The 23,610-nt window shown below is 46.5% G+C and overlaps 1 protein-coding gene across 2 annotated transcripts in view; it reads right to left on the bottom strand.

Moving 5' to 3' along the window:
- The window catches only part of LSAMP (limbic system associated membrane protein), a 983,246-nt gene that overhangs the window by 2,509 nt on the left and 957,127 nt on the right, over positions 1-23,610 (bottom strand). For both annotated transcript variants that reach the window (XM_083855065.1, XM_083855064.1), the window contains 2 exons: positions 22,798-22,918; positions 21,756-21,904 (listed from right to left, as the gene is read on the bottom strand). In XM_083855065.1, the coding sequence (XP_083711191.1) occupies positions 21,756-21,904; positions 22,798-22,918 (270 nt within the window). The remainder of the gene's footprint in view (positions 1-21,755; positions 21,905-22,797; positions 22,919-23,610) is intronic.

Below are 23,610 nucleotides of genomic sequence, written 5' to 3'. Positions count from 1 at the left end.
GAGGTTTCATGTTGGAACTGATCCTGCTGTGGAAGAAAGAAGTCATGCTTACTATCAAGAAAAGCTGTTTCTGATGGCAGAGGGGAGCCAAAAAACCCACCCCAACAAAACAGGCCCTGTTCAGGAGAGTTCTGTGAGACTGAAGTACAGCTGCTCCCTCACAACCTGCAGAGGTGAAGAGCCCTGCTCTCCTGGGTGGAGCACAGGTGCCACAGCCTTGCTCAGCAGCACAGTCACTATTAAGCTGGTGACTAAAAGGCAGCAAATCCAAGAGGGATGTCTTGAGAGTCCCTCAAATTCCTTTGCACTTTCATTTGTCTGATTTCTTCCTAAGGTAGCTGACTAGAGTAGCTGTTAGTGCCCCAGTTCTGTCCTTTCAGTATTAAGTAAGGATGTGCTGCTTTGTGTGGAAAATTTATCTTCCATCTATGGCTTCTTTTTTTAGCTAGTCCATGTGCATCATTTGTGGCTTGTCACACAAATTCTACAACACTGGTTTTTACTGATTTTATTTCCTCTCCTAAACTCAGGAACAAGTTTCAGTTCAACTACTACCCCTACCTCACCTGTATTTCAGAAAAAGCATCTGTCACAGTCAAATAATGGTGGGGAGGCTGTTTGGGACTATTTGCATCCCTTTTTGGCACAAAACATGACTCCTCTGACCCAGCAAATAAACAAGAGCACACCAGGCATGGTGTATTGCCCACAAAAAAAATTCAGCCACCACATTTTTACTATCTGGCCTAAATACTATTTGTCTTAACACATACATGGACACTTACATAAGATACTTGTGACAACCATTCCTCCTCTTTGCCACTTTTCTAGGGTGTCCATGCAACCAGAGCAAGGGCATTTGCACCAATGGTGGCACACACTGCACACCCAGCACAGCAGAGGCAAGGGGACCCTTGGCCTTGGCTGGATGCTGCTGCCTTAATGCATCTAAATGCAGGGATCAGAGTATGGGAGCCTGGTGGGGACTGGGGGCAGAGGCATGGCATGTATGGTGTGGTAGTGGTGTGCTGAGGAGATGAGCCTCTGCAACATCTAGGTGTAAGAGAGGACACACAAAGACTTCTGGAGTGATGGAGGATTGGGAGAGGGTCACACTAGCTTCTGTTCTGCTTGAGCTCCTGTGTCTAAGTTCAAGGGCATCTGAGAGGCCGAAACTCCCATCTTCAGAGATGAAAATTGATACATGTTCTCATGGCTCCCTGTGTGTCCCAGTCAGATGATGGAGCTGTCCTGGGTTGTAGTGTAGGATGTATTTATCCTATCACCACCTTCATGAACTGTTAAACCAAGTGAGGCAGTGTTCTAGTGTTCCCAAGCCCCCTGCCTTTGGGCTGTCTTCTGCTAATGGCCCATTAACACCTTGCCCATGACTCACAGGTAACTCCCTCCCGGAGTTATCTCTGTTTAATGGGCCATCAAGGACCCACTTCACACTCATCATCCCATTGTGAGATGCTCTGCCCAGGGGGAGGAGCCAAGCATTCTCACCTGGATATAATCTGGGATTTGGGACAGTACAAGCAGCCCTTACCTACTGGATTCCCAGAGGAGCAGAGCTACCAGACCTTTCTACAGGATCACTGCTTCAGGAAGACCACCTCATCTGGACTGCTTCCACCATCCTGCTCAGGTTGTATTCTGACTCTGTCAGTGATCCTTTGTGTTATTGCATTTATTTTATTTTATTTTTACCTTTTTACCTTTCTTCTTATTAAATTGTATCTCTGACTTGGAGCCTCTCACTCATTTTGCTTTCAAACCACGACAGGAGCTGGCTGCAGAAACCTCTCCATGAGCAGCCCTGATTATCTTCTGTGCCACACCACAGGCTAACACCAGCAGCTGTTCTCACCAGCAGGCCAGGCAGGTGTTAGGCAGTGTTAGGCTGACTGGGAGCACTGGGATCCAGTGTTGCTTTGGGGGCCACATGGAATCTCTGGGTTTTAAAGCAAAGCCAGCTAGAGTACACACCATGGGTGCTACATTTACTGTCACAAGTACTGTAAAAATGTAGGAAGGTTATAATTGTATCACAAAATAATGTTTTGGGGGACAACAGCTGCTCAAGTGTAATAAGAAAGAGAGGGAAAACAGCGCCAGCCCCCAGAGCAGCCACGGTGTGCTGCAGAACCCGCACACCTGAGCGCACACTCCGCACCTGCACCCCGCCCTCCCCTGGTGTGCCCACCCCGCTGCACGGCAGGACGTGCACATGTGGACAGGGATGCGTGGACACAGCTCCCCCAGGTGTGCTCATGCACACCGCAGCCCCCGAGCGCATAGACTCCCTGCAATCCCCCATCCCTGCAGCCTCCAGCGCACAGACCCCTCACAAACTTCTCGCCCTGTAGCGTCCTCGCCACCTCACACATCTCCTCGCCATCCCGGTACTGCAGCCCCCATGCCACATCCCCTCGCCATCTCTGTACATCCCCTCGTCATCCCGCACATCCCTCTCCATCCCGTACATCCCTCTCCATCCGTTCCTGCAGCAGCAGCAGGGCAAGCCCGCGGTCTCCGGCGCCCTCTGGCGGCCGCCGCCCGCTGGAGCCCCCCGGAGAGCTCCCGTGAAAGAGCCCCGGGTGCCACCCCTGCTCCCTCTCGGCTGGCACCGGGAGCTCCAGGACTGTCCCTGCGGTCTCCCGCTTCGGTAACCTTGAGCCTGTGCTCTGGCAATTTGCTGTAATATCACAAACTATTCATCTCCCCCACCCTGGCCCGGCAATCGGGCAGCCCTGCCAAGTCTGTGACCACACAACAGGTTTGAAGCGGAGAAAATTTGGTTTCCGATGCTGATGAGCTAATATAAATATCTGGCAGCATTTCACAGCTAAACCCCTAAGGGACTCCAGACCCTAAATGCTGACCGAGTCAGATCCCATTAAGCAAATCAAGAAGGAGCAGACAGAAAACTGTCAAGTGCAGAACAGCTGCACTGCTCTTTCTTGCTCCAAATGTGAGGCATTTGGATACCTGGTGCAGAGGCAGGTGGACCCCTGCCATGGTGCCTAATTGTGCTGCAACAGCCTCGTGGGATACTGTATCCTGTGCTTCCAAGGCTTTATCAGTGCCACATGTTCAGTCTGAGTGATTTGCATTGGTGCCACACCACAAGGTACCCTTGGCCAAGATTTAGAGAGCTGTAGTTCTCACATGACTGAAGGGGACCATGTGCAGCCTCCATCCCACCCTTTTCCCCAAGACAGTGTAACCCTAGCTGCATCCTTGAATTTAACAATGGGAAAAAACAGAGCCATGCCATGGTGACCTCACTGCTCCTGCCCACCCACCTGTGTGCAACAACCCAGCCTGGCACAGAGAGGCTCCAGGAATCCTCCCTAACACTTCTGGGAGAACTTCCACAGACTTCGGAGTGAGTATGCAGAAGGGGTGGCAAGACCCTTCAGTTTGGGACATCAGCAATTTCTCCCAGTGCCTAACACTCCTGCAGGCAAACCCTTCCACACAGCATGAGGCAGAGGAGTTTCTGCATGTTCTCATGTGCAGAGGGCTGCAAGGCAGCCTAGCCAAGGTTTCACTAGAGAGGACATGGGGATGTGTGCTGCTGTACCAGACTTGGTGTGGTAGAGCTGTAATGCTTGTGTGTGTGATGGTTCAAGAACTGCTCCTACTCCCATGAAGAGTGTAGGAAAAGACACAGTGAGAAGCATGGTGGACTTGGATTAGATGGCAGAGGAAGATGGGAAAAGCAGGGTGCTGCTTACATTCAGGGCAAACCACAGCCAGATTGCAAAGCCAAGAGCTATCTCATCCCCCCCCCCAAAAAAAAAAAAAAAAAAAAAGCCTGAGGAACACACCACAAGGAAAGACCTTTGCTGGGTCAGTCCAAGGGGTTGTCTAACCTTCAGTCCTGCCCTCTGTGGGTGCTAGTTGGGGGCCAGCCATGAGCACAGGGCCAGCATGCATCATACTGGCCTACCTCAGCTGCTTCAGAGTCATTATGAGCCAGCAGAAGCTGCACCCCTCTGAGATTAATTTCTTCTTCCATGAACTTGTCTGGTCACTTCTGGACTGCCCAGAGACTTCCACATCCTCCCTCAGCTCTTTCAGAAGCACAGCAGCAGGTAGCTGCCAGCAATGACATTGTGGCCCCACATTAAATTTGGGTGCTATGTTCTCCTGGGACTTTAGGGCCTTGGCATTAACAGGTGGCCTGGCACACTCCCTGCTGTTAATTGCTACATGAACTAGCTAGATTAAAACTGTCTCAGTCACTCCTTGCTCTGCAGCCTCCTCTGCTGACCGTGGGGCACCCAGGCTAAGGAAACTGCTTAGTGTGGGAAGAATTAGCTGTGGACTGTTCAGATCTTCCCAGGAATGGGAGAGATGAGTTTTTTGTCATGAAAACTTGCAACCCACCCAGCTTCTGCAGCAGTGCCCAAGGTCAGAAGGCTAGCCCTGCACAGGACCTACCTCATGGCTTGTGTTGGCCTTTTAAAGCCTACAGTGCCCACTGGGGGTTGGGGGCTGCATGAGGAGGTGAAAAAATATGTGAGTGCATCAGAGCAGAGGCACGGGAAAAGGCTGCTGTGCTGAGAGATATAATAAGGGGGTAATGTGGACTGAGGTGACAGGACGAGCCTTGCACTTGTACCAGGGCTGGGCTACAGCACAGGAAATGATACCAGGGAAGGTCTTCAACTGAAATGGCAATATGGGAATGCTCAGCTCACGACATGGAAGAGGGCCATGGGAGGAGATGTCAGCCAGGGTGAGGATGGAGAAACAGAGGACATTACATAAGCATGAAGGTTAGGTAAGTAATGAGAACAGCTCCTGGGAAAAGGAGAGCTAAAGAGAGGAAATTAGGTCCTGACCAGGCACAGGAAAGCAGGGATGAGGGAGACAGGTAGAGGAATGATGGTGCTTATGGCAAGAGGGCATTAGTACCAGGACTGCAAAGGCAGGCAACAGCACCAGCCCGGGCTCAGAATTGCAGGGGGAAAGTAGGGCTTCAAAAAGGAGGTGCAAAAAAAGGTAGGAACAGCAGCAAGCACAGGTGTGCTGCCCGGGCTGTGGCCTCACGCAGGGGAACAGCGCTCGAACATGTCATGTCTGTCACCCTCCATCGGCCGGGCGCTCGCTGCGAGTCCCTCTGTCCCCCTGTCCCTCTGTCCCCGCCCGGGCGCCGCCGCCGAAGCGCCGCTCCTTCCCCGCCAGGTGGCAGCCAAAGGACACCAAACCGCCCGCCCATCCAGGCGGCCTCCGGGCTGGGAACCGCACGGAAAACACCGGGAATAACACCGGGAATAACACCGGGAATAACGCCGGGAATAACACCGGGGCTAGGCAGCTCTGCACATCCATCCGGGAAACCCCCGGGACCAGGCTGAGGGAAGGGTGCCGGCTCTGGGCGCTCCCAGCCACCGCCGAGCCAGCCAGGGACGGGCACAGGGATGTGGTACATGGATGTGGCACAGAACCTGGTTCCCACCGGCCTGCATCTCCCCACAACCACTACATCTGCATCCTCGGCAAAACCTCTTCGGAAGGCATATAAAAAGCAGGGCATCTGCCCACTCCGGCAGCAGAAACCGAGGGTGCAGGGGGTGTTGGTGAGGTCTGTAACCCACCCTGCTTATTCCACTTATGATAGGCACCCAGTATGAAAATGGACCTGTTGCTGAGAGTCCAGAGAAGGGCCATGAAGGTTCTCAGAGGGATGCACCTCTCCCTGTGAAGACATGCTGAGAGAGATAGACCTGTTCAGCCTTGAGAAGGGGAGGCTCCATGAAACCTCACCATGATCTTCCAGTACCTAAAAGGGGCTGACAAGAGCTGGAGAAGGGCTTTTTGTAAGGGTGTGGAGTGATAGGACAAGGGGTAATGGTCTTACATTGAAAGAGGGTAGATTGTATATTAGTATATATCTAATATACTAGTATATTAGTATATATTATAGTATATATCTCTTCACTATGAGAGTAGTGAGGCATTCACAGAAACCGTGTATATCCCATCCCTGGAAATGTTCAGTGCCACATTAGATGGGATTTGAGCACCCTGGTCAGTGAAAGGTGCCCCATCCATATCAGGGGATTTGAAGCTAGATGGTCTTTAAGGTCCCTTCCAACCCAAGCCATCCTGTTATTCTACTTCCTCCACACAGATATTTCTACTTCTGTCTCTTCACTCCCTCTAGCTCCTTTTTGTAATACCAACAGCACCCTTGAAGGGGCCCATTAGACAGGGGGATGGAGACTGTGCCATGACACATAAGCCTTGCTCAAGAGGCAATGAGGCCAGATGTGAAAGTAAAGCCACAAGTTCACCAGAGGCATGGCTCCAAATGTGTGCACCATGATCATCGCCAGCAGAAACTGAACCTGTTATTTTCGAGATTCCCAACACAGACCTTTAAAAAGGATCATTTGAGATGCAAGCAGAGGGCAGACACATTCCTGAGGGCAAAAAAAATATCATCCACCCATCTACATGTTTCACATCCCCATTTGCCAATCTTGTCATCTGAGTAAACCAAAATGAAGGCAGGAGAGGAGACAGCGGGTGCCAGTTTTTCTCTTATTTACATTAACAAGACTCCAGGGCTTGACATATCTGCAGTTTGCTGATGGAAGAGAGCCCACAGAGAAGGTTCAAAGGGCATCAGAGAGCTCCTGGCTCTTGATTTGCTTTGGGGAATCTGCCCCTGGGATCCTGCCAGGGAGTGAGAGGTAAAATCTGGTGTTAGCGGGTAATTGGTCCCCATGAGTTTCTGAGTGGAAGAGAAGCCAGAAAGCAGCATGGGATGGGCTAGGAGAACTTGTCTGTGATGGGAAGGAAGGAGTGATGATAAACAAAGCCTGCTGTTTTTCCAGGTGCTGACCACTCGGAGCATCACTGGGCTCCATGTTGTTGATAGTCTGACTCTGCTTACAGTAAAGGCTGGATTTCTGTCTCTTGAGGAAAAAGCAGGACCAAAAATGAGGGGGGAAGAAAAAACACCACCTCTAAAGAAGAAGGCACAAGGCACAGAGGATGTGCACCATGCAGGTGTCTCTATCATCTCACTCCCTGGGGCCTGTAGGGGTCTTAGCGTTTTCACTTGCCAGCTGCTCTGCAGGAAGCAATTTTCCCTAGTCTGTTGACTCTCTTGCTGGGGCTTCAGAAGATGAAATCTTTATTATCATGAAGGCTTAAAAGGGAGGAATACTGTTAATTCCATTTTCAAGGTCATACTTTGAAAGTTATTAATTTCTTTCTTCCAGGGCTTTGCACTCTACTCTGAGGCTTTAGGGATTACCAGCTTCTACTTACTAGGGTTCATTTGGGGCTTTTTTTTTTTATTTCTTTCCTGTTCCTCCCCCCTCTTCTTAGAAGAAGATACTTTTTTCCTTCCCTGTTCTCAGTGCTGAAGCTATTTTGCTCATTGCCTGCTCATTCCCCATTGTCACTACCAGTTGGATCTTGTAATTAAAACTTGACTGTGACTGCAGTGGCAATAGGCTGGCTTTCCTGGAGGTGCAAGTACCACTGTGTAAGCTGGGGACGATGCCCTCCAGCAACTCTCCAACAAGATTAAGGAAATGTCTCTGGTGTCTATCAATCTTTGCACTCGGTTTAATGTATTTCAGAATTTGCTCATGCTTTCTTAGCACTGAGCAGTTCTTCCTCATGTTTCGGAGCTCCTTCATGGTGTACTAAGTACTCATCTATCATACCTCATGTCTTAGAGGAATGAAGATTCATTCTGTAATGCAGCTCACCCATCCTTCCCTAAGGTCTGAAGAATATCCCTGAAATTGTATTTTTTAGTGTCTTTCTGAGAAGGTTGTGGTGTTCAAGAGCTGTCTGCTTGCACCATTTATCCTGGAACTGGTTTACAGTAATCCTAGTCTAAAATTGAGCTGTTATCCTGACCACTGAGGTTGGTGGTGGCTAGAAGACCACCTTTGTTTCAAGGTGACACTGATCTTTCATCATCAGATCTGTCCTGTGTATATAAAAAGTTTAAATATTTCCTCATAGCTGAAGAAATTGTTCTCTCATCCTTTTCATTTCCCTAGCAACTGAAGGTTTATTTAAAAAAAAACAACACCCCCCAAAACCCCACCTTCCCCAGTGACACTTAAAACTGTATTATCTTCAGATCAAGCATTAGATGCTCATTCTACAAGAAAAGCATAACAAAAGACATCCAAAAAACACCCCAAAACCAAAACCAACAAACAAAAAACAAAAAAAACCCAACCAACCAACCAGCCAACGAAAAAGACCCACATAAAACCAAACCAACCAAACAAAAAAAACCCACCAAAAAACAACAAAACACCAAAAAAACCCACACACCCCAAAAAACCCCCAACCAAAACAAAAAACCCCCACAAAAACCAAAACCCAAAAAACCAAACCACATAGCACAGACTTTTTCAGGAGTCATTTTGAGAAGATCTGAGCTTTTTCTGCTTTTTGCTTTTCTAGGATAAACAATCCCTTTCCTGCTCATCTCCAAAGCACATATATAGCACACTGCAGACCAAAGGTGATGCCAGCACATAACCCAGTGTCTCAATAGAGGACAAACAGCATAGCTCCCCTCACCCAGAGCACACACAGCCCTAGGAAGCAGGTTTGCTAATTGGAGGCTCTGAAACCTCTTGAAAAATTAATATTTTCATCAGTTTCATGTCTGTCTGTTTACTCACTTCATCCCTGCTATGGTTTTCTACAAGCTTTGCTGGATATATGGCATGGGAAAGATTTGAGTGGTTGTGGCTAGAAATGAAGAGGCAGGGGACATACATAGGGGTGACTGGAGCAGAAAAAGAACTAAATTGGGGTGGAGAGTGACCAGAGTTCTTGAGGTTACTCTGATACTGAAATCCAGTCCTACTGCAGCCTCTGGCCTCCTTATCTTTCTCTAGTATCTGCAGAGAATTGTCCTCCCAGCCTGTCCTTGAGATCTTCCTAGGGATATCACTCTCAGTATTTCAGTGAATTAGAGATGCCATGACAGTCAAGCTGGGTCCAGGATCTGGTGTGTGTCTCTGAAGTGTGGAGTCTAAGTAAACATTACCTTGTGTTCCCTGTAGTTCTCATCAAAATATGGATGTGCTCATGTGTGTGCAATTCCAGAGTGAGACTCCTGCTAACCTTAACACCCTAACATGGCTTTAATACCTGGCCCAGGCCTGGGAAAAGCCAGAGCAGAAAGCCATTGTGGCTTCCCACAGCCCATTCCCAGACCACTATTAAAAAGGTAAAGTTAATACAGCTTACTGAGCAGGCCTTCAGCTGGATGAGTTGGAGCAATGGGGAAGATGTAGGAAGCTATTCCTGTTCTTCACTAGATGTTCTTGGGTGCCTGGAGGTTGCTCAGTGCCTGTGGGCTGTGCCTCTGAGCACAGGGTGTGTACAGTGACCTGCCTGGGCAGTGTCACCCCGGGTCACTGTGCCTGTGTACCTGCAACACCTACCGTAGGGGCTGCCTGACCAGACCCTGCTGAAGCCATGCTGGTCAGAGCACATCCTGCTCCAGGGCCTGATCCCGTGCTCCCACTCATGCATCCACTCCCCAGGTACAGAGGGACATGCAGGTGATGCTGGGGAAGGACCACGTGCATTGCTCCTTGCTCACCTTGCCACAGGGCCTCTCCCTTTTGCAGGGGAGCTCTGCTGACAGACCTGCTCACCCATGGGAGGGAAGGCTTTCCAGGGGTGCTCTGCTTTTTCTGCAAGCCTGACTTCTTTGGAACAGTTGGGTTTTTTCCCCATGCACACTCTCCCTCCCTCCCAAATCCCACACCTCCCTTCTCCTTTCTGGTTGTTTTTGTTTTTAGAGAGAGCGCTCAGACAGCTGTATTAATCATGCAAGCCCAGCCATGTGTAATGTGCTTTATCAACAGCAGAGCAGACACTGAATGGCAGCCGGTGCATGAGCAGGCCCAGTGCACTGCCTGAGCTGGGAAGATAAACCTGCTGCTTCCCAAACCAACTTACCGTCATGGGTTAGTGAATGGAGAGACTGTTCACTTGGGACAATAACCAGAGGGGAGGCCAGCTTGTTAGGCAAATTCTTGAGTGGTTTACACTGGAAATGGAAGGGCAAAGAGGAGGAGGAGGAGGAGTAGGAAGGTAGAATTTATTCTGTGGTCATTTTCTCAGGGGGTTTGGAGGAGTTTTTGTGTGCATGTAAGGATTAAATCAAGCCAACAATGGCAGTTCTTCATCTTCCTCCTTGCTTGCCCTCCATAGTTGCAGTCAGCCAGTCAACACAAGAAATAAAGAGAACAAGAAGGAGACAGAAAGGATTTAAGCACACCTGCTGTGCGGTGGGGATAGGTTGTCTTCAATGTCTCTAAAGGAGGAGGGTTCAGCTGATGACTCCAGAAGCTCATCTAACATACAGGTGGTATTAGGCTATGACTGTCCTCTGGCCTGGGGACATCTGTCTCAGGAGGGTTAAAGCCTGCTCCAGCTCTGTTCTACAGGGTACTCTGTCCATGCTACAACACTATCACTGTGCTTACCAGAGAACTGATTTTCCGTGGCAGTCGCTCTTCCATGTCTTTGTTTCTAATCTCTGCAGTGCAGTTATGTGTTTTCTCCCACAGTGGATCCACCCAAGCTCCACTCTCTCCCCTGACTGCTGTGCCCTGACCTCTGTTCTGCAGGGCTGTTCTGCATGCATGCAAAGCCACACCAATGACTGTGCAGACCTTAAAACATCTTCCTTATCCACTGAGAGGGCTCAGCTTGGAGGAATATCTTTCTGGGTCTTCCAGTCTCAGTCCCCACCCTCTGCTGCTGATCTTCTTCACTCACTGGATCCTTCACAGCACTGTACTATGCAAATATATACAACCCAAGGCTCGTTTTGGAATAAATCAATCTAAATTAAAATAATGAACAAAAAGTACAGAAACAGATCAGGCAGTAAAGGCCATTTCTCTGTATTTTTCCCTGTGTCTCTCTTTTTTTCTCTAAGAAAGCTTTTTTTTTTTTTCTCTACACTCTCTTTTTTTTTTTTTTTTTTTTTTTTTTTTTTTTTTTTTTTTTGGGAGGGGTGGGAAGAAGCAGATTGGCTTTTAGTTTTTTTAAGCAATCTCAATAAACAGAATCTGTCTGTTGCTATTCAGCAAAACCCACTAAGAAATGTTGGTAGCTTGGCATCAATTCTCGGCATGCCTCTTTTCCCTAAGATGCTGTTTTTGTCTACATCCCTACTACCTCCTTTTGGAAGACAGTATCATCACCTCTGACTTTGGTATTACTCACTTTAAGCCACACAGCCAAAATAAGATACAGTGCCATCATCCCTTGCCTCGTACCTATGAAATAGCAAGAAGCAATTACTGTGATGTTGGCTGCCTGCCCTCACCCTGCCTTGTCCTCCCTGTTCCCTTGGCCTGAAGGCCCCACAGGCTTGGCACCCAGTTCAGTCCCAGCCCTCAGTGCCTGTAGCCTTGGCAGGCTGACCCTGAGCAGTGAGAGGAGCTTGGTCTGCTGAGCATTCACCCTGCAGGGCTAATCCCTTCTGCACTCACCAAATGGACACTGAGCTCTTTGGAAAATCTGGGTGGATACCACCCCTGGGAACAATGAGAGCTGTGAGTTGTGCTTCCCACCTGGGGCTATGGGTGTGATCAGCTGCCAGTGCCCAGGCTCAGGCAGCTTTCAGGGAAGTGAGACATGCCCTGAGCCACACATCACTGTAGGGAAGTACAGCTGAACTTAGGCCCCTTGAACATCTTAGGATTTATGGTAATACCAGACTTGACATGGTTCCAAACATGTCCTCATGTGCTTGGCCCTTGTGGCCATTTTTTTTTTCCTGGTCATTATCTTTTCTCTGTTTCTCTGTTGGGATCACAAAAAAGACAAGATTGTGTATTCTGGCCTGTCTATGCTATAGCTTCTCTAGCTTTGCCAACCAGTTTGTTTTAAGGGCCTGAAGGCCTGGATTTTCAGTGACCCTTTTCTGGAGCCCAAATGAGAAAGCCCCCCCGGGCTTCAGAAGAGGATTCCAGAGGTGGATGGGTCTTTCAGCTGGTCACATCATATCGGCAGGGCTGACTGACTACTCAGCAAACCTCCATAAAATGTTAAACCTTTACAGCCTTTAGCCTCTGCTGTAATCCTCCTTGCCTCTCTCCTTAGCTTTGATGGACTCAGGTGTCCACCCTTTTGCCAAAGCAGACCCTGCTGACATGAAAGCAGCTGGCTCAGCAGAACTGGCAGGGCCATGCACTACAGAAAGCGAAAGGGGAGCAGAGATGGGTGGGAGGTGACCACTGCAACAGAGGAGCTCTCTTCTGCACAGCCAGGATACCCAGAGAGAAGAAAGAGGACTGAGAAGGTATTAGAAAGAAAGCAAGCTGCTCTCTGTTTCCCACTCTGGCCAGCAGACCCAAACGAACATCCCTTTTCTCCCTTCCCCCAGCTCCCACCCACCTGGTGAAGGCATTAGTGACAGTACAGGCTACACAGGCTACAGCTAAATGGAGACTATCTACGATCTACAGTCACACAGGGTCATTCTCCGATCAGTGCACGTTTTGGCAGAAAGGCAGGACTCATTTTCCTTTTCCCTCCCACTCTGCTAATTGATAGCACACTAGTGCTATAAATCTTGTGTCAACCTATTGATGGCCATGACTTTGTCTGATCAGGCCTCAAAGGCTGACACACTTGTTGCCCTGTGGGCAGCTCTGGATGTGCTGCTTTCTGGAACATCACATCCCCCTTGCGTAGCTCTGAGGGCATCAAGCTCACCACGCTGAGACAGCCCCTACTTAGCCTCTGGCAAGCCCCAATCACAAAACTCCTGTGAGGAAGACTCACAGGTTTTGAAGCCCATCAGTCTGGCTAAGCCATTCTGATGTGGACACTAGGTGCTAATCAAAGGGAAGGAGCTCGTGTTCAAAGGGTTGAGGATGAGGGACAATGAAGGACAAAGATGGAGCTAGTGCCATAATTGTGACAGGTCTCTTTGAGATTCAACAGTGGCCCCACTTGCCCTTCCACTGTCAGATGTGGTGTGGAATGAACAAATCCTATTTTTTCCAGAAGAAAAATCCTTTTGGAAAGGCACCTGATGATGCATTAAGCCCCTGCTTGGTGACAGCCAGGTCTTGTGTCACCCCATTATAACATGATGTTAAAATGCAGACAGAAAGATACGATGATGTGGGATCATCCCAGAAGACATTTTAAGGCATTTGGAATGCCTGACTGTAAAATCAAGAGGGCTGGAAAATTTATCAAGGACAACTCAGTTGAGAGCTGAATCAGCTGGGCTCCACCAACATTTTAGGGAAGTGTCTCATCAAATTCAAGTCCCATTTGTTTAGTTGAATGGGCTGCTTCTGAGTCTCCAGCCTGCCTGGAAGCAAGATGTTTCCACAGCAGCTAGCTAATGATAGCAATGCTTAGCAGGACTACAGCGCTCTTCGTCTCAAATCACCTTCCTTTTAAATTAATGCTCAAAACCCCACAGGGCAGGGAAGTGTTACTGAGGATTAAAAGAAATGAAAATTGAGGGAGAAAGAGGAAGAAGGCTGTGATTCTGGTCATTGAGGAATGGCTTAATTGAAGGCCGAGGACTACATTTCAGAACATCAGCTCATAGGAAGAAAAAGGTTTAACAAAATTTTATGCCCAAGGTTTCTTTAAGGTGAGCAGCAAAGTAAAAGCACATCTGAAAAGCATCCAGCATCTCTGCTGCAGTCCCACAATGGAGAAGCTGGTCAGGGCTTTCAGGAAACAAGTGAGGCCCATAGCATTTAAATTCTGCTTCCCCCCTCTGCAAAATCCTCTTGGCGTGTCTTGGGTCACTGGAGACACACCAGCATTTGGCTCCAGAGATTCCTGGAGACTCCTCACAGGAGGAGATGGCACACCAGGATGTCCTTCAAGATGATCTCAGGAGACTGGGGAGCAGTAAAAATATAAGAGCTTCAGAGACGAGGGGAAAGTGTTTTAAAGGATCAAGTAAAGCTTTGCAGGATGGCCTTGGCAAGTTGTATTAGGTGTATTTGTAATGGGAATCCTGGCCTTGCTCACTCGCAGATTTTGCTTTATCATTTAGCTTAATGGGCTCCTAATTCAAAACCAGCTGTAAACAGGGCTGGCTATGAAAAAAATTAACACTGCCTGCCTGTGGAATTTAAGTATATATAATAAAAATAATCATAAAACCAAAGAGCCCTGGGTTTTTTATCAGACAAAAATATTTGTCATTGAAAATTCTTCTTAAAAAAAGAGAACATTTAAAATTGGAAAACTCCTCAAAACCCTACATCCAAAACAGCCTCAGCAACTTTAATTTCATATCCAAGCACAAGTTTCATTTGCAATACATAAGATAATGGTGTTTAATTGGATTTATTTTTCCACAGTAGGTTCCCAATGGCCTACTTTACTCCTTTTCTCAGCTCCTTGAATGTTATTTACAAATCACTCTCTGGGATTTAATTTTAATGGTAGCTTGATTTCTACCTCCCCTCTTCCTTTTTTTTTTTTTTTTTTTTTTTTTTTTTTTTTTTTTTTTTTTTTTTTTTTTTTAAGGTACTTTTCTTTAATTGTATTTGTGGATTTGCCTTTTAAATAGGCAATTGTGACTACATCCTGAGCCTGAATAAGTTGCCAAGAGCAGAGCTCGATTTGAAAACAGCAGAGTAGTTTAACAGAGCATGTGTAACACCCAGCATTTATTGTTCTTTTCATGGGAGTACCTGCAGGTGCTTTGTTCAAGCAGGTGCTCTTTTGCAAAACAACCTGGGTTCCTAATAACACTCTATCCCAAAGCTCTGTGCAGACATTAACAATTTAGGTCTCTGAGCAACCCATAAGTTGAGTGCATCCTCCTCATATGGCAGTAAAACAAAGATACTGAGGAGCTGTAGGCCAAGATTTTTTCAGTGAACACAGGGACTTGCTGCCTTATTGTTGATTTAGTTGCAAACACTACTTTCAAATGCTGCTGCCTGCTTTCTGGATGTTCCTGGCCTCTGTGCTTTTTCAGAACGAAAAGATCACAACCAAGCCCCAAATCTCATATGGATGTTGGGACCATGCTGTCTGCACCTGAGGCAGGAGTGGGCAACACAGAGACGGAAAAAACATCCAGACCCTGTTTTGCTTTCATACCTTCCTCCTTTTTGGAATAAAGCAGACAGTAACATCTCACTATGTGCCTCTTTTTATGGTCTCTGCCTCAGGTGTGGGACTATGTGATTGGAAGACTTGGAGAGATGGGACAAAAGCATGAGAAAACAAAGTGTTTTTTACTGTGGATGATAGGATGCTCAACTAGAGTGAAAAATACCTTCTGGCAGTATTTTAATTTAATTTTTAGTTTTCCACTTGTCCTTTCCACCGTCTCTGCAAAATTTTAGGTCTGCTTATGCTTTTGATCCAAACCTGAACAAGTGGCAAAGAGAGCTTAGGATGGGAATGTGTTTTAGAAGAAGGTCTGCAGGGAGATTGAACCTCACTAAAGACTGTCCACACCTGGGTGACAACCCAATGTCGTGGCTCAAAGCTTGGTTAAAGTTTGTTGCTGTTCAGTTGATTGGCTTTTTGAAGAGGGAGGGGAGAAATAGAAGGATGAGGAAGGTGAGAAGAAAAGACAAAATGACACGTAAATGAGAAGGGAAAGCCCTTATTTTCCTACATTTCTGAGCTGTTTTGCCCACGCCTAGCTCTGAGTGTTTGTCAAGATGACGGAGAATGACCCAGCTAAAAAGCTACTTCAATATAAAACATATACTGACCTGGAAAAGGATTGGGGAGTGTGGGTAAAACTCGTTCTAAGGGGGGAAAAAAAACAATAAGCAACATGCAGGAGAAAAGGACAAGCCACTTTTCACACTAAGCAAGCAGCAGATACAAACCTGATGGAGTTGTCCATCCCCAAATTAAATGAACTGGAGTAGGTTTCATATACAGAGCATTTTGCTAGCAACACGCCTAATACACATCAACATCCCCTGGGACTGGGAGTCAGAGAGAAGTGATTTGAAAAACTAAACAAATAATAGCCAAACAGCAAGAGAGATTAAGCACCTGCAGGGAAGGTAATTGGAGTTGATGGTCCATATCTTCCCTCTGACTTTCAAGACCACTCATGTCATCACTCTGCATCTCCTCTTAGCTACACCTCTGTCTGGAAGCTAGTCTTGGCAGAGAGGTGAGTTGTGGAAATCCTCCATGGGTAGTTGTCTCCCCAGAACCTTCTCCACAATGGAATTCTTGCCAATGGCAGTTCCCTTGAGGATCTGTGCATGGGACAGTTACCCTGGCGAATCCTCAAGGGCACTCTGCATCTTTAGAGTTTTTGTCCCCCGAGAGGAACAGAGTTTTTGCAAACTCATCATCTTCCAGTTGTACAAAGAGCTTGCTGCCTTGTTTATAGGGGTTTTATAATGTTTATAATCTTTGTTATACATCATGGCAGGACTTTGATATATGTCACTGCTGCCTTCATGGTTTGCTTCCTCCACAAAGGATCCCAAAAGAATTGCACAGACACTGAGGGAAAGCAGTATCAGGGACCTCAGTCTCAGGCTAACAGTAGTGATAATTCTGCTTCACAGATTGTGCAGGTGATGCACAGAACAAGGAAGCAGTTTGCCCAAGGTCAAATGCTGAACTGTTGGCAGAGCCAGACACAAAGCCAAGAATACAAGGTCCCCAGGCTTGACTGTTATCACTGGGTCTTCTTCCTTTGCCTTCAGAGCCTGCTGGGTGCCTTGTATTGACTGAGACAAGTTCCTACCCATGGACTGATCCATAGGTAGACATTTAGCTGCAACAGCTGGTAGGCCTGGGGCAATGAGTTATCTCCTGGCTTACCTGCTAAGATCACTGCTGATGGACACAGAGCTTGGCAGGATAAATCAGTAGCCCACTATTATTCTCTGATCACCAAGGCCCTGCTATTTGGAGGCCAATGCTCTTTCTACAGCATCCTTGGTGCAAAAAGTGAGTTTCTGTCTCACTGGAGCTCCTGAGGATTGAGCAGGTAAGGCCCATCCCTATGACACTGGCAGAACTCCTGCCCTCACGGTGGTAATGGAGTTGTTTGAATCCACAGCAGGCACAGGGGAGATCAAATACAAGTCTAGCCTGGATCTCTGTGTTTATGTAGCAACAGGGGACTATTGTTCTGCAAAAGCAGGCTGTTTGTGCTGACAAGACTTCCTTGTTATTTAGTTTGGTTAAATAACTCAACTCCCCTTTACCTTCTTCCTGCACAGCAGGCTGCAGGCTGCACAGCATAAGCAGTTAAAGCAAAGCACTAAGGCCTCATTATCATGCTGCTTTCTATTCAAGGACTCTGTCTCTGTTCCTCTCTCCCACTGTGTGCTGCTTTTATTGCTCCACCCTGGCTCATTAGCAGTGTCTCAGCCTTGCCCCCTCTGACTGTCAGCCCAAACCACTTTCCTCCCTTCTGAGTCTCCCCGTTATTGACAGCCTTGAGGAAAACAGGGGGTGTGCACTAAGAGCCACTAAGAGGGATTTCGGCCACGGTTAAGGCTCCGAACCCCAGCAGCCACCACTGTAACCAAATATTCAGGCACAACAAAGCGTGGGCAGAGTGGAAGGAGGGTGGTCAGCATGTGCACACTTGTGGAAGGATGCTAACAAACGATGACATGTTAGAGCTAATGCCAGCTTTTAGGATAGCTGCAACCAAAACTGCTGGGCTCCACCTGAAGCCTCTCGTTCTGGCACTGTCTTGCCAGCTCCTGCTCCACCTCTCTGTTTGCTGATTCCCCAAAGGGTGCAGAGGATGCAGCAGGGGACCTGCTGATGTGGCAGTCTCTTATAATGGAGCCAACTGAGCCAGCAGGACTGCATCAAGATGTGCAGCACTGTGCTGCTCTCTCCTGTTTCAGCCTATGGGATGGGCTAGCTCAGCAGGAGGCAGAAAGCAACTAATTTGGAAAAGCTTTTCCTTCTTTTCTCTGCTTTTGTGAGAATGTGCCAGGTGCTGCACTTACTTGTGTGTGCCTGTGGAGGGGTGTGTGGGTTTGCTTCTACACCACAGAGGTGCATGCCTATGTATACATACTCACCTACACATAAGCCTATATATCTGTATTCCTCCAGCAAATGTGTCTCTGCTATGTGCATATATATATATATATGTATGTGTGTATATATACACACTTCTGTCTAGCATGAGTTAAGATACAAATTGTGACTTTCACTCATAATGCTTTCCATAGTACTGCTAGGTGAGTAAAACAAAAAAGGAAATGTGTTCCCTACCTCTTAATACACTTGGAGGAAGAATCCTTTCACTTCAGTTGTGTCACTGCTTTTCACCTCTGATGCTCTGTGATGGCAGCCCTGGCTTTGCTTCTCTGTCAGGTAATTTTCCCAGAGATGTGTATTACTGCCCCTTTTTTTGTGCTTAGGGCTTATAAACCTCACTCCCAGGCTTTGCAGAGCTGAATCAACTGGCTCACCAGTTCTACCAAACATGGTCCTGCCTCCATCTCCTCATACCCAGAGATGTGTGATAGACCTTCCTCTCCTGCATGGGCTTTGGTGGCTTTTGAGCCCAGCCATGAACTACTTCAGCTCAGTACAACAAAAGAAAACATTTGGGGCATTTTAGGGAGATGAGCAGTAAAGCTCATTTACCTATTCACTGGTTTAGCAGGTTGGGCAGGCTCACTGGGATGTCCACTGAGTGGCAGAAAAAGGGAAACAACAAAACCACATGGCAGAGAGCAGGATGAGCAAAAGGACTGGGGAGCAAGGAATGTCAGCAAGCTGTTAGATCAATTGTATCATCAAACTGTACCTGAGTACCCTCTCTACAAACATACTCCATATTTGCTGTTGGAGATAGTTTCCTGGGTAAGTTAAACCTTTGGTGGGGCCATATTTATGTTGTAAACTCAGTCTTCAGGAGTGAGGGGTATAAATCTCTCCACCTACCACAGGCGATCCAGCTGCTACATCCTTTAGGAAGATCACTTGCTATCTATTCATACAGCTCAAGGAAGCTGCTTTTGTATTTTAATGCATCTTCTATCCATGACATTGACACCTAAGGCACTCAGTCTCTCAGAGAGTCTTTCAGTGCTGACTGAGATTTCATGAAATGGTAGCCACCAATTTTTCTCTATTGCTAAACTGTTCTTTCACATCATTTCACTCACTCCCTGTCTGCCCTCCACCTCAGGCAAAGCTGCTAGTACCTCATTATTAACTCTCTGGTTATTTCTTCACTCCTTGCTGCCACTCATTTTTGTGCTGCAATGGGACACTGAGGAACCATCGCTGTACTTACCTCCCCAGTGGGGTGTTGCTCTATAGTGAACTTATTCTCTGTTTAAAAAAGAAATAAGATCTCTGATTCCAGGGATGAAAAACCCTCCCAAGTATTTGAGTATCTGCTGTACCTTGAAAAAACTTGGCACTGCTTTATTTTTCTGTCTGGGTGTGTGGAATGTGCATTACCTGTTATTTCAGCTACTGTGTGATCACTACAGCATTTCTTTCATCTGGGCTTGTAGGTTTTTTCAGCAGTTTTCTTTATCTTTATGAAGTTGGACTCCCTTCACTCATTTCCCCCCTGATTTCTTAAACTTCAAAATACCAGCTGTAGTCTGCCTGAATTTATTTTGTTCTCTCTCTTTCTTTCTTCTACACAAACTAGAAGGACAGAGATTTCCTGAAACAATATGAAGCAATTGCACAGTGAAAAAGTAAGGATTAACCAAGCAACAAAAACAAGTTAGAAAGACTTCACTGAAAATCATCAAATCTCTCTCAGCTCCTGCACCTCACTTCTCCTGGCTCTTGTGAAGTTCTCTAGTGTCCTCCAGTATAAACAGGCCTCGAATTTCTAAAAAATGATAAACAAAATCCGACAACTTGAAAGAAAGAACATACACACCAAAAGGGGGCTAAAATAGGATCCTCACTGTTGCAAATCATCTTTAAGAGTTGCCACATTTCCTTCTGGAACAGTTAACAACAACTTTGCAAGGTTTCCCTGAGTCTGTCACAGGTTCTGCCACTCATTTTATGACCATGGGTAAACCACTTCTTCACTCTGTACCTTAAGTTCCTACTGCAAAACAGTGCTAACAACACTCACCCATTTCTAAATGACTTGTGATATTAAAATATTCATTGCTAGCAAATCCTTTGAGATCCTTTGAGGTGAAGTTCTGAAATCATGCAAAATGCTTCTCTAGCAAAACTAACCCCCCAGCTAAAATCATATGTGCATATATACATTATGGAATTTCATCTTATATTTTGTTTCAGTGATGCATTTCAGTTCATCTGTGTAACAGGAACCAACAGAGAGGGCCAAATTTAGAATTCAGTCACAAATAATGGATTCTAAACTTAGAATTATATTAATATCAGCAAGAACAAATCTGGAGTATTTGAAAATTGTGTTCCAGATTGCTGCCTGAGGATTTTTTTTGAATCTCATGGCAGTCACAAGACCAGGGTGAAAAGACTTTCAAAGTAGAAATTTGCTTTGTGTGCTGCAATGCTACAGGAAATCAAAGATATGTTCTTTTATGATAATATCTGTTCTTTAGAAAATAACCACCACAAAATGTACCCAAATTTGCAAAAATTCAAACTGCCATGAAATAAATCTAAAGGTGGTAAACAAAGAATGGCCATGGATTTATCCTTTTGCACTGCATCTGTTAGAAATAACCAAACCATAACTTTGGGTTTTGTGGTGAGAGCAGAAACTAGACTAAACTGCATCCCATACTGACTGCTTTACACAGCTTTTTTTTTTTTTTTTTTTTCTGTCTAAAAGGACATGCAGGTCATGACATGAGAGACATGAGAGTTTTAATTCAATTTGGGACTGTCACAGGAACACTGCCATCAGTCACTTTTGTGTCTACGTGTTCATTTGTGTGAGTGGGCCATTTTGCTGCAGTGTATCTCTGATGCCAATGACATGTGGGCCAAATCTAGCCCAAACTTTAGACCTGGAACTGGGAACTGCATTTTAAATACACCATAATTAGTATGTGCATGTGGATGGTAGGTGAGAGGCTGGGGCTCTGTTTAGGGTCAGGTTTGAATCAGCTGCAAAATTCAGAACCAGCAAGTAACTCTGCTCTAGAGTTTGGTCTAGTCCCAGCTTCTGTCTGTTCACACTTACCAATACAAACTCAGTAATTGAAAGGTAGCAGAATGATATCCTAGGAACCTTATTCCATATTTCATCTGTTGATTACCTTTTCCCCTATGGTCCCATATCCCTTTAAAATCATTCTGTCTTTTCTCATTTCTGTCCCTTCCAGTTTCAAACTAATTTCTCTTTTTCTTGACTCTGTCTTGTTCTCCTCAGGCTTGGTGGCTAGTTCTCTCCATCTCTCTGAATTACTTGTCATTTCTCACCTGTCATGGATCCTCCGAGCCCTGGCCTTCTGTCTACTTATTAAAGGAGCTGTCATTCTAAAGGGTTTTTTGTTTCCAGCTTTAAAACAAACACATTTTTATTATTTTAACAAAATCTGTCTTCAGCAAAGCCAGTCAATCAAAGGGCTTGACAGTAAACCTTTCAATTTGGCTGTGTTTATGTTTCAAGGCAAGCATGAACACGAAGGTATCCAAAGAAAGTGCTGAAAGCCAGGTCATGGCTGGAGGTCTGAGGGGAGGACTGGGTTGTCAGGCAGGTGCCTCCATGAGTTTTGGCCACCACACACTTCCTGCACAGCCGTTTCTTTGTGAGAGCCTCCCTTACCCTCTCCCGTACTTACTGTAAAGGTATAGGCTGGCATTTGTGACTCCCAGCTTGTTGGCAGCCACACAGGTGTAGTTCCCGTAGTGTTCCTCAGTGACATTGGCCACCATCAGCAGAGACTGACTCCCTGTGCTCTTTATCTCCAGACCATTGGCGCTGTTTATCCTGGGGAGACAGGAGAAGAGGTGTATAGTGCAATGGCAGCTGTGTACTGGGAAGGAAATCCCTCCCCAGCACGCAGAAAAACGAAGTCATTCAGCCCAGCTGACAGGTGAGGATAGAGGGAGGTAGAGAGGGGATGTGAGAGGAAAGACACCAAAGAAGGCATGGATGGAAAATAGGAACGTCGTAGTTCAGTGGGATTAAATGCCACTGGCAAAGCAGTGGAGAACCAAGGAAAGACAAGGGAAAGGGAGGAAGCATTAACCCAACACCAAATCACTCTGGAAATGGACAAACCATGGCCAGCTGAAGGCAAGTCTGTACTTGAACAAAATATTCTTAGTGAAACACACTGATTCACAATATGTGCATATGCTGAGTCACCCCTGAACCTGGGAACCCTGTTCAGGGCTGGCTACCCTAAAATGTAGGGTAATAACACAACCTTCTTAATGCCAGGCAAACGCTCAGGTGGAAAGAACATATCCTTTTCCTCTTCTCATTTATTGTCATATTGTCTGAGAGGGAATCTCATACGTCAGCAGCTCCTTTCCCTAAAAGAATGCACCTGGAGCAGCATTACCTAATTGAAAACTTATACTACCTACTTTTTGGTCTGCATTATGGGCTACTTAACACCTGAACATTGTATTAATTGAGTATTGGCCTGTAATTGACTTCAAGGCAAGAGCTCCATCCTCTGCACTTCCTTCAGCATCTCCACTGCAGAGAGGAATTGCCTCCTCCAGCCATGACCATGCTGGCTCTGCCGAGACATTGCGACTCAAATGGATTGTAAGGAGCAATTTGTTTGAGAGGAGTTGGGGAGGATGAAAGGACCCTCTATTCAGTGGACTGAAAAAGAGAGGAGGGAAGAGGTGAGCTGAAAGCCTTACCTGGTGTCATCTCTGTACCATTCGAAGTCAGGCGTGGGCACTGCTGATGCCTCGCACCGCAGTAAGGCTTGTCGTCCTGTGGCCGCCTCATTGCTCTTGGACTCTGTGATGGTGGGAGGGTCTGCAGCAAGGAAACACGTGGTCAATCCACACACTTCCAGGTGGAACAAAACAGGGAATCTATGTCAGGGCTGCCTGCCTCATGCAAACTGTTCAGGCTACTGGAGGTCCATGGCAGCTGTTTGCTGTGGCCCTTGTTCCCCCTGCTCCTCTATGGAACACTGCTCTCTGAACTGTCCCTCACATACAACACTAGCAGCACTCCTTGCACGTGCTTCTCTTCAGCACTGCTGAATAAAATTCTGTCATAAATGCATACGCATACACAGGCAAAGTTAAGGTTAATGATGGACTTCTGCAAATTATGAATATTTACCTATGGATCTATAGTTCACCTGGGCTTATGAGAGAGAAGAAGATGAGAGAAAGACTTCATCAAGGGTAAAGGAAGACAGCAAAAGTAAAGGAGTAAAGAAGGAATTTAACACTAACATGAAAATTATATTCCATACAAACTCTTTGCCTAATGCCAAAACTATAATAAGAAAGGACTGAGGCAACATGTACGAAACAGAAATACTTTAATAGCTTAAAAGAGAAGAACATTAGCAGAAGCTGTGGGGGCAACTCTGAGAGCCAGTGTTGAGACACTTCCCTTAGGTGTCCAAGGTTGTCCTGATCAAGCTTTCCTAGACATTGTGCTTTGTGACAAGCTCCAGAAGGGCTTTCTTGTGAGTGCTCTGCCTGAAGTTT

The sequence above is a fragment of the Zosterops lateralis genome (genome assembly GCF_965231275.1).
Source record: "Zosterops lateralis genome assembly, chromosome: 2".
NCBI classification, from domain to species: Eukaryota; Metazoa; Chordata; class Aves; order Passeriformes; family Zosteropidae; genus Zosterops; species Zosterops lateralis.
Note: the sequence above shows the minus strand (reverse complement) of the source record. Positions and strands in the feature narration are given on the sequence as shown.